The following is a 16,708-nucleotide window of genomic DNA, read 5'->3' as shown; positions in this document are numbered from 1 at the left end:
CTTAAAGCAGGAATAGGAAACAGTTACCCCTCCCAACTGTATTTTAGGACCCAGTTAGGTGTATTTAACACTAGGGAAACTGCCTGGTAAATAATATTGGCGATGGCTATCCTACACATCCCTAAATATACATATATGTTAAAACAAATATGTAGTTCCCCAGTGCCCTTGTGACTTTGTGGGTGACTTATGCATTCCCTTGAAACAGACCCAGACAAATAATGGCAGATATAGTGAAAAGAGACTCATGCTGGCAGCTCCCATAATATTGCCCCTTATATATCATTAGATGTGTCTCAGCATAAGCAGTCTGTAATAAATATAGGAATAAGAAAAAAGTTGACTTTATTTCATGTCGTTTAATCGTTAATTAGTAAATGCATAAATATGGTTAGTAAAATATTTATTACAATGCATGGAGCTAATCATAGCCATCCTACAGATAATTTTTAACACTGTTGACCATCAATGGCCGCCTTGACCCAGTTTAAGAAGCTACAGTAGCTTCTCTCTTTAAAAGGCATTTGACTGCATTTGGCATTTACATTCAATTCACAACCCTAAAAGCCCAACAGAATGAAAGTGACACTGCTTCAATAACGTTACCATGCATTCATAGACAAAATCAGAACTTTCAGACATATGGAGATTACTTTACAGTATAAATGTAATTGTTCTATATATTGATTGGTCTTTAAAGATGCATTTAGGTGTTTCCCATACATTAAAATGGGAAGGGGTGACAAGCAGATAGGATCATTTTGGCCACCATTGTTTTCAGACAACAGCAGTGGGCAAATTAATGTCGATTTGAGAAACATACATTAAAGAACTAAAATGTGAAAAGTTGCGTGCGCATCTATAGATGTCAATGGGATTTTTTTCTAGCAATGTTATAAAACATTCAAGATTATAGCCTTATTGAAAATGCATTGAACAATGTGATTGTTGTTTATAAGGCATAGGTCCCAACCTCAAATATGCGAAATAGAAATTCCTAATTCATAAAACTTGCCTAAAAGGTTTGTGATTTGCAAGTTCCCCCAGGGTGGATTTACATAGTGGTCACCCCTAGGCCCGCTGATGTTCATCGACCCCATCTCCTCCCTTTAATTTGTGCAAATTTTTATCATCGGGACCGGAGCATTCGGAATTGGTGCATGGGAAATTTAAAAAACTATTTTATATTTTATGTCCTGTGTTTCTGTGGGTGTGGTTGGACAGCATGCTGTCCCCTAAAATCCTTCCACCCTAAAGCTGGCCATAGACGCAAAGATCCGATCGTACGAATCGTGGATTCGTACGATTTTCGGACCATGTGTGGAGAGTCCCGACATTTTTCGTCCGTCGGAGATCGGTCGTTTGGTCGATCGGACAGGTTAGAAAATTTCTGTCGCCTGCCGATAATATCTCTGCGTGTATTGCCGATCGTACGATTTTCAGAGGGAGACTGTCACTAGTGTTGTCAGACATAAGTATCGTACGATTGCTGTCAGGGGCAGAACATTGGGTGATCTGTTCTTATTTGATCGGAATGGTAAATACTTTGATCTGAATGGTTAGTGGAGGGTCGGGAGATGGGAAAGTCCGATCGTACGTTGATTCGTACGATCGGATCTTTGCGTCTATGGCCAGCTTTAGCCCAGGCCTTGATGGCCTTTCCACAAATCTGGGCCTGCTTCCACCACCACCCAACAAGCTTTTACATGTGCTGGGTAAGAAAGATTAGACATCTTTGGTGTTGCTAATTACTGATCTATTCAATCTCAAATATTTAAAATCGTATACCCTGACAGCTGTCATTAAAAGTCTCTAGTGCTGTGGGTTTACCCGTGGGTCGGGCCGACCTCGCACGTGGGTGGCGGGTGGGTCCGGATTGAGCTCTTCTTGCACTGCCGGTCTGCCGGCTTCTGACCTCCGACCCACATCACTAACAGTCTCATAACATCATTTATCTTGGAGCAGTAATCTGACCTGTTTGGCTTTGCCAAAAATTTGCAGACTTGCAAAAAAAATCGTCAAACGATTATAGTCTATGGGTGTTTTTTCAAGGCAAAACATTTTTCTCATCCCTATCTGTAAATTGAATTTGAATTGATTTTGGAAATGATGTTGCCTTCTGCATTCCATAACTATAAATCTTACTACTTCTGTGAAACCATTCTGTAAAATCTGCAATGCAGTCCAATGAAAAATACATATAAGTATAACTCATTTATGCAGAAATAGCACAGAGCAGAACATTGATGGGGACCGTTAATGGAACAGGGAAATTAGAAACAAGCAGATTTAATTGTTTATTACAATTGTGCTGTTGATGCAGAGGGCGGCCCCTAAAATCTACCATCATACAATTTTGTAATAGTGTTTTTTTTTACTTGGCTCAATGGACATACTGAACACATATACATTGATGACTACCCTATTAGGAAAGCCCAAGGGTAGACTAGAAGGTCCAGCCTTACGGGCAGTACGAATGTAATTAAAGATATATGTTTATTTTGTCTCTTGTTTATACCTGGAGGCCATTTAGAGTGACATGTTGGTTAGTGACCATTTTGTATTCTAAAATCCAAGCATGGAGGTCAGTTGAAATATAACCATGTCTAAGGCAAGGGGGCCCTGACAAAAGGGTAAAACCACAAAGTGGTTTAAAACCTGTTACTTGTGGAGTTGTACTGTAGTCCATCCCATCAATAGAATGTCATACACTGTCACCGGTCACTCCAGCCTCTATAGATTACATTTTTGACTAACTAACTCTATTTGAAACATTTTTTTATTTTGCACATACTATCTATTTACCCATGTAGCATAATGGCTAAAGTGCCTGTCCATAACACGCAATGCCAAGAGCCTGCCACAACTCCAAGCACCATACAAAACACCACCCTCGGTAACATGCTCCTGATTGTTTTTCAAAGCTTTGTAGAGAAAACAGTCCAAAATATGCAACTCCCAAGGCTAACTGCTGGCTGATGCTAAGCAAACTCCAGCAGTGGCTTGGGGGGGGCACCTTCTAAAAAGGGGCTGACTGACCTAACTCAGGTATAAGCAAACCAGCCCAAGAATGTCAGTAGCTATTTGGGGAACCACCATATAACTGGATGGTTAGAAGAGAAAGGTCTTAATGAGGATACACTATATACCGGTTGGTTTGGAAGGGCAGTGAAAGGATTATGACATGATGGGGAACCTTACAGGGCAGTTGCCTAGGTGGTTTAGAAGGGCAGTGAAACACCACTAGATGGGGGACCCCCTAAAAGAGAATATTAAGCAAGCAGGGTGTCACCCTCCCCTTTAGCTGCCTTATTCCATTCCGGCTCCCATGGACGATTCCACCCCCTAGGGACTTTCAGAGAGATAGATCCCCTAGTGGGAATGGAGAGACCGGGTTGCTGGATTCTCTCCCCAAGGCTCCTGGAACTACATAAGGTTCTGGGAATTCCCAGTAACCTTATGTAGTTTCCATGATGCATTGCAATTCCTGTGACCTTGGGCCAGATCCAATCTGTAATTCAACCACATATGGAGCAACAAGAATGTGACCCACTCTTTGAAGAAGGATCTGAGGCAAACATAACGGCAGGGAACTCTGTTGCAAACTGCCATCAGTTGTCCAAACACTTTACATTTATTGCACAGTTATCAATAATTCGCCACTTCCTAAAAATTTCTGCAGAAATGTAATAAGTCAAGCCAGTCTAGGTTTCAACATTTCTTGCCTATTATGAATTTTGAAGTAACAGTGACACCCGGTGGCTGCAAACTGTCACATTTCATTCCATCATTGAATCAAATCCTGCGGCTACTGTTACATGTAAAATGTCTGTGCTCAAAGACTGATTTGGACATTTTCTACCAAAATAATAAAGGAAACCCTCGTGATGTTAAAAGTGTTCAAATGCATTTAAATTAAAATGTAATTCTATAGGATATATTAAAGAGGAAGGAAGAGATGAACCTGTCTTCCCTAAGGAGGTGTCCTTTAGCTATAAAATCTTATTACACGATACAGGTTGTTTTTTTTTAATTTACAATACAAATGTCAAAACTGTGGTCTTGCTGTTGTAGCTGAACTACACCAGCAGCAGTCGTACAACATAACTTTGAGGCACATCAGCTATTTACATTGCAATTTAACTGCATTTCTCTTGTTTTTTCCTTTGCAGAGCTGTGATTTCTTATCTTTAGAATTATACTCTACAAATTGCACACTAAATGCAAGAGAGTGTTTCATGTTTATACAGCACATACAATTGACAAACAAACCCGTGACATTGTGACATTCATATAGCCCAATTTAAAATGCTGTCCATAGCCAGAGATGCAGATAGGAAGTATAGCATAGAGTCCGGCAGCGGGTCGGGTACCCGCAAAAACCTGCAATACCCTGCGGGTTGCGGGTATAGATGCTGGTCGGCGGGTCGGGCGCGGGTCTTCTCAATAGCTATTTTTACTCCTTTTTTCTGATCACGCCTACTTCCAATGATGTCACTTCCAGTTTACAATGACAGCACTTCCTGATTCTTGATGGTCAGCGGGTACGGGTTCCAAAAAATGGACCCGCGAAAAAAAATGGACCAGCGCAGTACAGCATGTCTCCTCTGAATAATGTCACTAATAAAACACTGTATAATTTACCAAGCCAGCTACAATAAAAGCATCCTCAGAGTGACACTGAAATCATGGACTCACAAGTTGCCAACTGCATTATTGCAAAAAGATCAATAAATCAATATGTAAGCCATTACAAATGATCTATTGTAAATAATGGCCATTTGGTATGCCAGTTATGGTTGAATTTGAACCAACTCATATTTTGTGACCCACTAGCCCAATTCATGGTACAACATATGCTTTGGTCTTTTGGCTGCTTTAACTTGAGTGAATGGCTTTTTTATAAAGATTATACCCTTTGGCTAGTTTGGCCATTTGTGACGCCTCCAGCCCTAAATTTAGGGATAAACTACTGGTCACGACTAAAAGTTTCTAAACATTCTTGGCTTACAGTCCCTACAATTATTTTATTATTATAGAGCAGTATTAGGGGTAAATTTACTAAGCGGCGAAAATTCATCAGCGATGGCTTCACACCTATCGCAACACTTTACCAGGCGAAAATTCGATGGGATAATGATAATTTACTAAAATGCAGTTTCGCCCTGGCTGACGAACGCTGGGGAATTTTCGCTAGAGTTACTTCGGCAATGTAAGCAAATCAAAGCGAAGATGCGCTAGTGTTCAATTCAGCCTAGCGCAAATTCATTAGAGGTCTTGCGCTCAGGCTTATTTGCATACGGCAGGAAATTTAAAGTTGAATGGACCTTTATCTGTTACATGCATCTAATACATTACATTGATACTGCTAACTAGACATGTCCAGGGAACCTAAATAAAGTCAATAGAGTTGTTATAATGCCCTACACATGAGAACACTGTATAGTTTATGTTCTAAATCAGGGGTGTCCAAACTTTTTACAACGAGGGCCAGATTTGGTGAGGTGAAAATGTGTGGGGGCCGACCTTTCAGCCTGACACGCTGGATCCCAGGCAAAATAAAATGTGAAGCCACTACAATTTATGGGATCTCTCTGTACAGACTATGAGCAAACTTAGTGACTGTTCCTGCTGAATTGTGCTTAGTACAGAGGAATACCTATGCTGCCATAGTTTTATGGGATCTCTCTGTACAGACTATGAGCAAACTTAGTGACTGTTCCTGCTGAATTGTGCTTAGTACAGGGAATACCTATGCTGCCATAGTTTTATGGGATCTCTCTGTACAGACTATGAGCAAACTTAGGGGACTGTTCCTGCTGAATTGTGCTTAGTACTGAGGAATACCTATGCTGCCATAGTTTTATGGGATCTCTCTGTACAGACTATGAGCAAACTTAGGGGACTGTTCCTGCTGAATTGTGCTTAGTACAGGGGAATACCTATGCTGCTATAGTTTTAGCCATTTGTAGATTAAAGAGATAACCGTAACCTGTCTAATACCCTTAGAAGACGAGAATATGAGAGACACTGCTTATATATATATATATATATATATATATATATATATATATATATATATATATATATATATATATATATATATATACACATATTTAATGAAACATCCACCAATTAATAACCTTACATTGCTACCTCCTCCCTTGTATATTGCAAGGCACGGCCAGCTTCTAAGATTGCCTCGGTAGATGAAAATTTAATTTGAGGGTTCTGGCATGTTTTACTTAGACAGCAGGGCCCACCACTTAAGGGTCTCAGTCAGACAGATTTTGAAAGTAGCCCTAACATGCTAGGTATGTTTTTAAGTAAATGACAAGGACAGAGTCACCGAAGACCCAGAATGACAGTGTTTGAGTATCAAGCACTAGTCAATATGGCCAAAGTAAACATTAATTTTTGCACCAAAAAGAAAAATATTCAACAACAAGTTTTAGTGAATTTACTGCAACAATAGTGAACATCGCATTGGGAGAGAGAGAGAAAGAGAGAAAGAGAGAGAGAGAGAGAGAGAAAGAGAGAGGTAGAGAGAAAGAGAGAGGGAGAGAGAGAGATGCATGCGGCAGGCCACTTGACTTTACCTCAATGTGCGCATGAACCCGGAAGATACGGCAGGCCACTTCACTTTACCTCCGAAGTGCGCAGGGGCCTGGAACCCGGAAGATGCTGGGGGCAGGTGATGTTTCTCTCAATCCTGTGCATGCTGCCCGGCTACCTACAGCTAGGCGGGCCCTGATAGGCGGGCCCTGATTGGTCTGGAAGTGGAGGATAGCGTGTCTTCCATCCATTGCCCCGGGCCCCTAAAATCAGGCGGGCCAGGGCCAACTGCCTAATCCGGCTCTGGCTGCGGGCCAATTCAAAATGGACCGCGGGCCGTAGTTTGGACACCCCTGTTCTAAATGTTAGAAAATTTATGGGGGAAACCGTTTACACAAAAATATTTTTTTGGACTTTTGCAGCCTATCACCCTGAAAAAAGGAAAAGAAGCCATTGTTTTTGTAACTTAGAAGTTTTTCCACTCACAAAATATGATGCAGAGGATTGAGGAAATCCTTTGCACTTTGCCTGGTCTGAGCTGACAAAGGCAAGTCTGGCGAAAGAGGCAACGTTCAGTAAAATCCGCATTTTAGTGAATTTGCGGAGTAACGTCCAATCGCCAGAGCGAAAAGTCACCTGGCAATAGAGTGCGAATCCGCTAGCGTCTATCTCCTTCAGAAAACAAGGAAGTAAAAAATGGTTTCCCCTCAGAAGCAACACAAAGAAATAGCGGAGGATCAAGCTAGACTTTGCACTCTCTCCCCACACGACCCAATCTTCAAAGAGATTCTTTGCGGAGAGTTGTGAGACACATTTCAGGGAGAGCAAACCGGCAAACAATCTGCTTCTGAGGATGATTTTACCAGTTTGCCAGTATCGGTTTATTTTGCTGCTGAAAGAAGGGTCCTCGTTTGGCTGGATGCGATTGTTGGAAAGTTGCGAGTGACACGGCTGCAGGGGGCACAATGTGAATCAGGGGCAGTCATGCTTCCGCAACGGGGGCTTCGGCAAAGCCGCCAGCGCCGACACCACGGGCCACTTGCTTTTCCCCCGTCTTCACAGGTAAGCTGGCAGCCATGCTTCCCCCAATGTTGTTAATGGACAGATGAGGCTGGGCTTATGGGGGACACAATGTCAGTAGAATCGCCAGGATGGAGAAATCTGCAGCATGGATGGTAGTCATATCGCCTTTTCTGAAGAGCAGTTTCTGTAAGTTATTTCTTAATAAAGACTTTGCTATTTTAAATTTTAATTTGTCTAGGTGGTTTTTGTTTTCGATCCATACAAACTAATTTTTAAAAAGTTTTTTTTACTGTTCCTTTAAGAGGGATGGGAGACTGGGGTAAAGAGTCCAAAATCTGGTGACGGCCGACTTCTACACAAGCCAGTCTCATTGCATGCTGGGTATTGTCGTCTTACATTCAACTTGGCACTTGGCAAATTGTTAAGCAAAAACGACATTACCCAACATGCACCGGGAGACACAGGCTTGGCACATTAAGGTAAGAAAAGACTTTTTCAATGTACAAAGCAGCCAAAGGCCCAAAAGTAGCCCAAATCAGTACCTTGGCTAGTTTGTACTTTCAAAACCAGCCAGGGCTTTAAATTAGTAGCCCAATTCGGCTGGAAACCCGCAAAGCTGACAACCCTGTTTAATATCCAGCTCCTTGGTTCATTCTGGACTCTGGAGAGATAATGCCAACCAGCATCACAATTCTCTTCTCACCAGCATCATCTCAAGTCTCGCGAGACTGCTGCGTTACGACTATACGTATGTAAGCGCGGGGACGCTGCCATATTTGGAAACGTGATCAGGAACTTCCGTGTCTGGCAATCAGAAACCCACAGTAACACGCGTCAGTCTGGGAAGCAAGCGGCAGACTTGGAGTGTTCTCTCACAACATGTTTCCTTTGCTCTCAGCCAAGTGAGCACAGCCTCTTGCTTATAAAAATCCACGTCTCACCGTATCCCAACACTTCAGCGGATCTTGCCCACATGGCCAATGTTTATAGCGTGAGGAACTCGCCTACTGTCGCGTCGCTGCGTTTATGTACGTGTGGTCATGACGTCAGAGTCTCGCGAGATGAGATGTGTGACGTCGGGATTGTCCGCCTGGAGCCTAGGAGCGGGGTATTAACTGCGTTGCGGGACGTTTAAGCAGCGATCTGCGGGCTGTTAGGGAAAACGGGGCAGTTGGGTGGTATGGCCAATGTGGGCCTAGGTCTGTTATTGGCCACCATAACATTGTGATATTTCCAGACCTGACTATTCTTTATTTGTGTCTTAAACCTATGGCTGCCTACCATTGCTGTGTCCCATTCTGTAACAGTGACTCCCGTTACAACGCTGACAAGAAGATCTCCTTCCATAGGATACCAGCCTTTCATGTGGAACCCCAGAGGCATAGGGATTGGCTGAACAGGATACGGCGGGAACCAGGGCCCACATTTAAGGTAATGCGAAGCTGCCAACATGAGGGACTATTTACTCCTACAGTTCCATTGGCCATCATGTGCCTGTCACCATTATGTACCACTCAGGATAGAAGAGAATCCAATAGTGTCTTCCTTTTGTAATGTGTTGGGTGTCATTTAAGTCAGCATGAACACATTCATTGTTTAATTACATTTCTGTCCCACTGCTCTGTTATTTTTATTTAGCCCTGGCAATTATCAATTACTAGCAATGTATAATATATATATATGTACATTTTGATTTTTATCCATCCAGATATCCAGTTGCACCAGAGTCTGTTCGAAGCATTTTCTCCCGTCTGATTTTGTGAGGACGCTAACGGGGAAACGGAATCTCAAGCCGTCTAGTGTGCCATGTATATTTCAGTGGACGAACAATCAGGAGATGGAGCACGAGACGCCAATCTCTAAGCGGTAGGTGGAGTAGGTTTTAATCCCCGATCTTCTGTAAACAAAGTAAGGAAAAGACCGTTTGGGGTTTGTTTTCATATAGTTTTGCCTAGGGTTTCTTTAGGATTTTTGGATTGCAGGGATTTTAAATATATTAGTTTAGGGATGCACCGAATCCACTATTTTGGATTCAGCCGAACCCATTCACGTAAAATTCAGCCGAATCCTAATTTGCATATGCAAATTAGGATTGGGAAGTAGTGATGTGCGGTACGACCCAATACCGACTGATTCGGGTCGACCTTGCACACTTCTTCGCGCTTCCGGGTTCGTCTGCCTGCTCACCCGCCCCTTTTGTGACGTCATCATCGGGCGCGGGCCTATAAAAGCAACCTGGATGCAAACAGACGCGGACTAAGGGAGGGCGGGTCAGGGAAATCCCAAACCGCACATCACTAGTGGGAAGGGGAAAACATTTTTTATTTTGACAAAAAGTCACGTGATTTCCCTCCCCGTCCCTAATTTGCATATGCCAATTTGAATTCTGTGTAGCCGGGCAGAAGGATTCGGCCGAATCCTGGATTCAGTGCATCCCTAGTAATATTAAGTAACCCGTTTGAAAAGTAGATCTGTGGAGTAGGTTTCAATCCCCAATCTGCTGTAAACAAGGTAGGGAATAGACTGTTTTTTTTTTTATAGTTTTACCTAGGGTTTCATTATGATTTTTTGGATTGCAGGGCCGAGCAATGCCTTATGGGTTTTTTTAATAGAGGGATGCACCAAATTCGGCCTAACCCCCGAATCCTTTGTGAAATATTCGTCTGAATACCAAACCGAATTCGAATTTGCATATGCAAATTGGGGGTGGGAAGGGGAAAACATTTTTTACTTTTTTTGTGACAAAAAGTCATGCTATGTCCCTCCCTATCCATAATTTGCATATGCAAATTAGGATTCGGTTCAGCCGGACTGAAGGATTTGCTGAATCCTCCAAAAAAAGGCAGAATCCTGGATTCAGTGCATCCCTAGTAATGGTGAGTATGAATGTGAGCTTATAAAGTTTGCAGACAGCCTACATTTGTGCTCTTGATAACAATTCTTGTCACTAGCTGAAATTCTTTCCCTTCTCGACCTATAAGATGATTACTTTCGAATGCTATTCACACTGGTAAAACATATTATTGTCAGTAAACAGACAATCCTCATTTTCTGATTGATGATTCGTGGCGACCCCTAAGCTTAGCTTCTCAATAGCTGCTCAGAGCCCACTGAGCATGTTTGTGTCACAGACTCAAACAAAATCCAAGATGGGAAACTCGTGTGAGACAACTGTGAAGGCCTGGATCATTACTACTATAGAAATGCTGAACCTTCAGACTGGTTCAATAAATTCAGTGTATACAATAAGGCATTTCTAGCCATATCCATTCTAAGGGGTTAATTCTTCTTTAAATGAGCTGTTTGTCTCAATGTAACTGGCAGGTTACTCACAACTTTACTAATTATTACAAAAAAACACACTAGGTTGTTTTTGCTTAAAAATAGACTTTATTGCTTAATCACTTCAAGCTAAATCATAGATAATGTAATCATAACAATAATCATATAACAAATTCAGTAGACCATATTAGTTTTCACATTCGATATTACAAGAATGAAATATACCAATTTATCAACCAACTCACAACGCAGAACACGATATATGTCTTATTTGATCATGCCGTAGTTTTAGCAGACATTAATGGACCATTTTTTTTTAAGGAGAATGAAGGGTCATAATGGTAACACTGTGGCCAGAACAGGTGACTTATCTTCCAAAAAATGTAACTGCACTGGGCACAAGGGTCCTGTGCCAGCTAGTCTGATCCATTTTTCAAGCATTCCTCTCAGTGATCCCCAACCAGTAGCTCATGAGCAACATGTTGCTCCTCAACCCCTTGGATGTTGCTCTCGATGGCCTCAAAGCAAGTGCTTATTTTTCAACTCCAGGCTTAGAGGCAATTTTGGTTGCATAAAAACCGGATGTACTGCCAAACAGAACCTCCTGAAGGCTGTCAGTCCACATAGGGCTACCAATAGCCAATCACAGCCCTTATTTGGCAGTGTACCCCAGTAACTTATGCTTGTGTTGTTTCCCATGTCTTTTTACACCTGAATGTTGCTCACTGGTAAAATAAAGTTTAGGACCCCTACTAAAAGTACTTTTGCTAAGTTCACTACCTTGTGCATGTGTCTGCCCAGTGCAGAGCAGGGAAACTTGGGAAATGGATCAAAGTACCTCAAGCTGCTTCGATTTTTATTTTACGAGACATGTACAGGCCCACAAAGTTAGTAATTTGCCAGTGCTTTATCATTTAGCTCTCCTTTAAAATGTATATTTTGTTATTGTATTTGAAATGTAAATGAACTGTGTGAAGAAGAGAAGTTGCTGTTAATATTAAAATGTTTATTTCATGGCTGTACTAAGTATTTTTCTTTTTTCTTTTTTTAACCACAAGCACTGTTAAGAATACTCTTCAGCCTATTTTGCCTACACAAGTTCAAGCACCAAAATCAAGACCATCCATAACAGCGGAACGGACTGTCTCTGTCCTTGACCACTGCTATGATCTACCACCAAAGACAGATACAGAAATGCTGCATGCAGCACGGGAAGAGATAGCAAGGTTACAACAACGCAGCTCTGCCTTGGAGAAAAATCGATTCTTCGTGGAGAGATTTTCCAGCGATTCAAGCCTTATTAACTTCTATACAGGATTTAAGGACTATAGTACTTTTACAGATGTTTTTACGACTTTGACTCAAGCAGAAGGAAACATGGTAAAATGGCAACAGTGCCAGCATGAATGTAACACATCAGACTTGGATGAAGAGGAGGAATCGTTGTTGCTTATTGATCAGTTCTTCTTGTTCCTGTGCAAAGTACGCCAGGGATTTTTTGATCAGGACTTGGCTGTTAGGTTTAACATATGCCAATCTACAGTCACCAAAATTATCATCACATGGGCTGACTATTTGTACCTTGTTCTAGGCGAAGTACCATTGTGGCGCAGTAGGGCGGCTGCTAGCCAAGATATCCCGGATTGTTTCAGAGCATCTTATCCTCAAGCCCGTTTAATTCTTCACAGTGCAGAATTCAAAGTTCAGACAAGTAACCCTTCTAGTGTATCGTCTCAACTATACTCATGTTACCGCAGCCAGACGACTTATAAGGGCTTGCTGGGAATAGCACCCCATGGTGCTGTTATTTTTATAAGTCCATTGTACTCTAGCTGTGCATCTAAAAGAGACATTACAAAATCATCTGGAATACTGGATTTGTTAGAACCAAATGACTTGGTCATTACAGACACTGATTTCCACATACAAGATCTTGTTGAGGCAGCAGGTGCAGTTGTGGTGATACCACCTATAATCACAACTGCTGGTTCACCTGAAGACTATGGAGAAGCAACAGTCATGTTGACTCAATCTTCAGGAGAGCAGAATACCATGATTATTTTAGCACCATCCGTTGAAGATGACCAAGAGACACTATTGGTTACAACCTCTGCTGGGCTGGAGGATGCAGTAGTAGAACTTGGCCAGTCAGCAGAGGAGGATGAAGTTGATGACATTGTACCAGAAGAGAAATTACTCATGGAGCATTCAACAACTATGGAAGATGTTTCCGAAGACCACCACCATGCCATAATAGAAGCCGCAAATCCTAAAGAGAATTTTAAGGACAACGAAGCTGCAAAGGTTGCTCATTATACTAGAGAAGAAGTGGTTGAATCTACTCAAGAACCTGAGAAGGTTGTAGGCGATGGTGCAGGGCTGGACAAAGAAATAAATACCCTAGCTCGTTTAAGAATTTGCATTGATCAGGATATAGAGCGGGTTAGGCAATATCACCTCTTTGATAAGGTTTTGCCATTTACATTAACAGGAGTGGCTAATCAGATATGGGCTGTGTGTGCTATGTTAACTAACATCAACGGGTCACTGAGTTAAGATAGGCACATGTTAAAATACGAGAAAAGTACCTATCGTAGTTTCTAAAAACAAATCAACAACAAAGCTAGCCAAAACCACCAGTCCCATAAGCTGCGGCATGTGCCTTTCCAGAGTGCAAAGAATCCACGCAACATACATACATACAAAGTAGGGATGCACCGATTTCGGGCTTCGGCCTTTTTCAGCAGGACTCCGATTCGGCCGAATCCTTCTGCCCAGCCAAACCGAATCCTGGGGAGGGAAATCGCATGACTTTTGACACAAAACAAGGAAGTAAAAAATGTTTTCCCCTTCCCACCCCTAATTTGCATATGCAAATTAGGATTCAGTTCGGTATTCAGCCGAATCTTTCTCTAAGGATTCCGGGGTTCGGCCGAATCCAAAATAGTGAATTCGGTGCATCCCTAATACAAAGTGGCCATGAACACTTTTTTTACATGAATCTTTACATAATCTCTAGTATGTCTGTGCCCTTGGCTCTATAATTTCTGGTTTTTGGTAGAACTGCGCTGGGGGCTCGAGGCACATTCTGAAAATTATTTTGCAGCTTTACTTGTGGCATGCAGCCATGTCTACATGAATCATCAATGTCAGGAATGAAAAAGAAACTAAAGAGCAGCACATACAACAGGCAATGAGAAACTGAAAAGTACAATTCAAATAGCATTGTGTGTGTTTGTGTAATGATAGTCTATATAAATATTCCAAACACTCTGTATTTACAGAAACAGCTGTCTGTGCTTTTATTTGTTTTTTTTTTACATGCTAGCTTACAGTAAACGTCTTCAAGTATTAAAACATGGATCACTTGTATATGGCTTTATTGCTTCATTAATTCTTAGAAACGGTTTTTCTTCTTAAAATAGCTGCACAGTAACTGTTCCAAGTCCATTAAGTAGCAGAGCAACTGTCGGGGTACACTTTCATTGTTGCATCAAAGCATCCTGTTAAAACAAACATCCTGCAAAAACATCCTGTTAAATCATTTTCCAAAAAATATTATCTCCAGTCTTGCCTATGTTTACAAGTTAAATAAAGCTGTGGGCCTGTGTTGCATTTTATAACCTCACGTTCAAAATGTATTTTCCATTTTTTTTTTTTTCTCTCGGACTCGTCTGTTGTAAATGTACAATTATACACCATTTTCTGTGGAATAGAAATCTTTTATGATTATATTGTATCAATATAAAATAAAAGACTATTTCTTACGAATAGGGGTGCTGATTCAGTGGTGTTCTGGTTCTGTTTGTAGGGACATTTTCATTGAGCTTTCACATTGAAAAGATGTGGCTTGTGCATTTCAAAGCAGGATTTAATGGAGCCCCTTTTTCTTCCTCCTATGTGGTCTGTACCTACATAACCGCGAGCAGCCCAAATACAGGTGAGGCTTCGTCTCAGCGGAGTTCAGCACAGTGCTATCTATACCGGACAGAGCAAAGCTCTGTAATCTCCGTTTCCTTGTGGTTGAACTCAAATCCTCTGAGAGGGAAAAATGAGCAAAGTCCTGTGTAATCGTCCTAAAAAATATTCTGTATTTGATTTTTTAGGATAGCTGGTTCAGTAGCAGAAACTTCTCCCTGCAATCCCCATTAGGGGCCAATAAAACAAAGTCTTGGAGATTTGTGGGAGGTGGTAATTTTTCCAGAATGGTAAGGAAGGGGAAGAGCAGGCTGCTGTTTTTCCTTCTCAATGTAACTGAATGTGTCTCAGTGGGACATGGGTTTTTACTATTGAGTGTTGTTCTTAGATCTACCAGGCAGCTGTTATCTTGTGTTAGGGAGCTGCTATCTGGTTACCTTCCCATTGTTCTTTTGTTTGGCTGCTGGGGGGGGGAAAGGGAGGGGGGTATTATCACTCCAACTTGCAGTACAGCAGTAAAGAGTGATTGAAGTTTATCAGAGCACAAGTCACATGACTTGGGGCAGCTGGGAAATTGACAAAATGTCTAGCACCCATGTCAGATTTCAAAATTGAATATAAAAAAATCTGTTTGCTCTTTTGAGAAATGGATTTCAGTGCAAAATTCTGCTGGAGCAGCACTATTAACGGATTCATTTTGAATTTTTTTTTTCCCAATGACAGTATACCTTTAAGGGCTTCCCACTGTGTTAACTTTATCAATATGAAACCAGATGTGAATGTGGTGAATCTTACTCACCAGGAAATAAAAGTATAAATGAGGGAGGGTGAGGGCCTCCTTTTAGCTATTGAGGCTGTGAGTAGATTCCATTAAAAAGCGGGGAGAGTTATTGACCCATAGGAAGGGGGTGAGAATGGAAATCATCTTATGAAATATTATTTCATTTCCCCCCCCCCCCACTGGGTGATAGGTAGGCTGGACCAAGAGGCCAATTGTCTTATAATAAGTATAATATGGTACTTTATATAGACAGACGGGTCAGCCTAAATGATTATTCCACGATATTTGAATTTAGTGACCCGTTTGAGTCCTTGTGCAGTCCCAGGTTGATTCGGGACAAAATCTAGAGGCAGTATTACTTACTTTTCTTTATTTTCTGTAAGCCCCCAAAGCTCTGGAGTGCATCCAGTGCTGCAGGTAGTGAATCCTGATAAAACACCACGAATAGCAGGAGGCCATCTGTATAGAATGCTAGCTTGTCCTCCAGGGAGCCAAATTTGAATCCCTGTATAGCAGGGGATAGCCTTGTCTGGTTCCCCCTATTGGGGAAAGGGGGTAAGAGGATGCTGTTAATTTTAATCTGGGTTTTTGATAGAAGAGCTGAATCCAGCTAATGAATTGTGGGCTAAAGCGTTTCCCAAAGATATGGGCACTCTTCTGAACGCTTTAGCACTAGGATCCTAGAGCCAACATATATACCCGCTTGAGATTGGCCAATTGAGTTCTTCAGTGATTCACCCGAATCAATCTAGGTTTCTGCCTGCAAAATCTCATTCGCCAATCTGGTTGCTGATATTTTGGCAAAAACCTTGACGTATCCCTTTTAATCAATGAGATCCGCTTATAAGAATCGCATTGTTCTGCGTCTTTGCCATCTTTATATATCAAAACAATGATAGCAGTGTGGAACGATGGAGGGAGGGAACTTGTTTCAATGGCACAGAGATAACTTTCATGCAGATGTCATACAAGAAGGTTACTGTGCAAATTATACCAAGTCGCAGGGAAACCATCTGCCTCTGAAGTTTTACTAGTTGGAGGAGTAGCCACTGTTTTGGCCACCTTCACTTCAGTAATGGGACTAAGTAGGCAGTATCCTCAGATGTGAAGTGGGGGAAATCCTTAAAAAATGCCAGTTCATTAGTATAA

At 41.6% G+C, this 16,708-nt stretch overlaps 1 protein-coding gene across 1 annotated transcript; it reads left to right on the top strand.

Annotated features, from left to right (window-relative positions):
• The first annotated feature begins 8,361 nt into the window (after positions 1 to 8,361).
• On the top strand, positions 8,362 to 13,675 carry LOC108699800. The gene is made up of 3 exons (XM_041574439.1): positions 8,362 to 9,009; positions 9,287 to 9,444; positions 11,919 to 13,675. The coding sequence occupies exons 1-3, from the start codon at positions 8,848 to 8,850 to the stop codon at positions 13,414 to 13,416; spliced, it is 1,818 nt and encodes a 605-aa protein (XP_041430373.1). The 5' UTR covers positions 8,362 to 8,847; the 3' UTR covers positions 13,417 to 13,675.
• Positions 13,676 to 16,708: the final 3,033 nt, after the last annotated feature.

Source organism: Xenopus laevis, chromosome 8S (genome assembly GCF_017654675.1).
Source record: "Xenopus laevis strain J_2021 chromosome 8S, Xenopus_laevis_v10.1, whole genome shotgun sequence".
NCBI classification, from domain to species: Eukaryota; Metazoa; Chordata; class Amphibia; order Anura; family Pipidae; genus Xenopus; species Xenopus laevis.
Note: the sequence above shows the minus strand (reverse complement) of the source record. Positions and strands in the feature narration are given on the sequence as shown.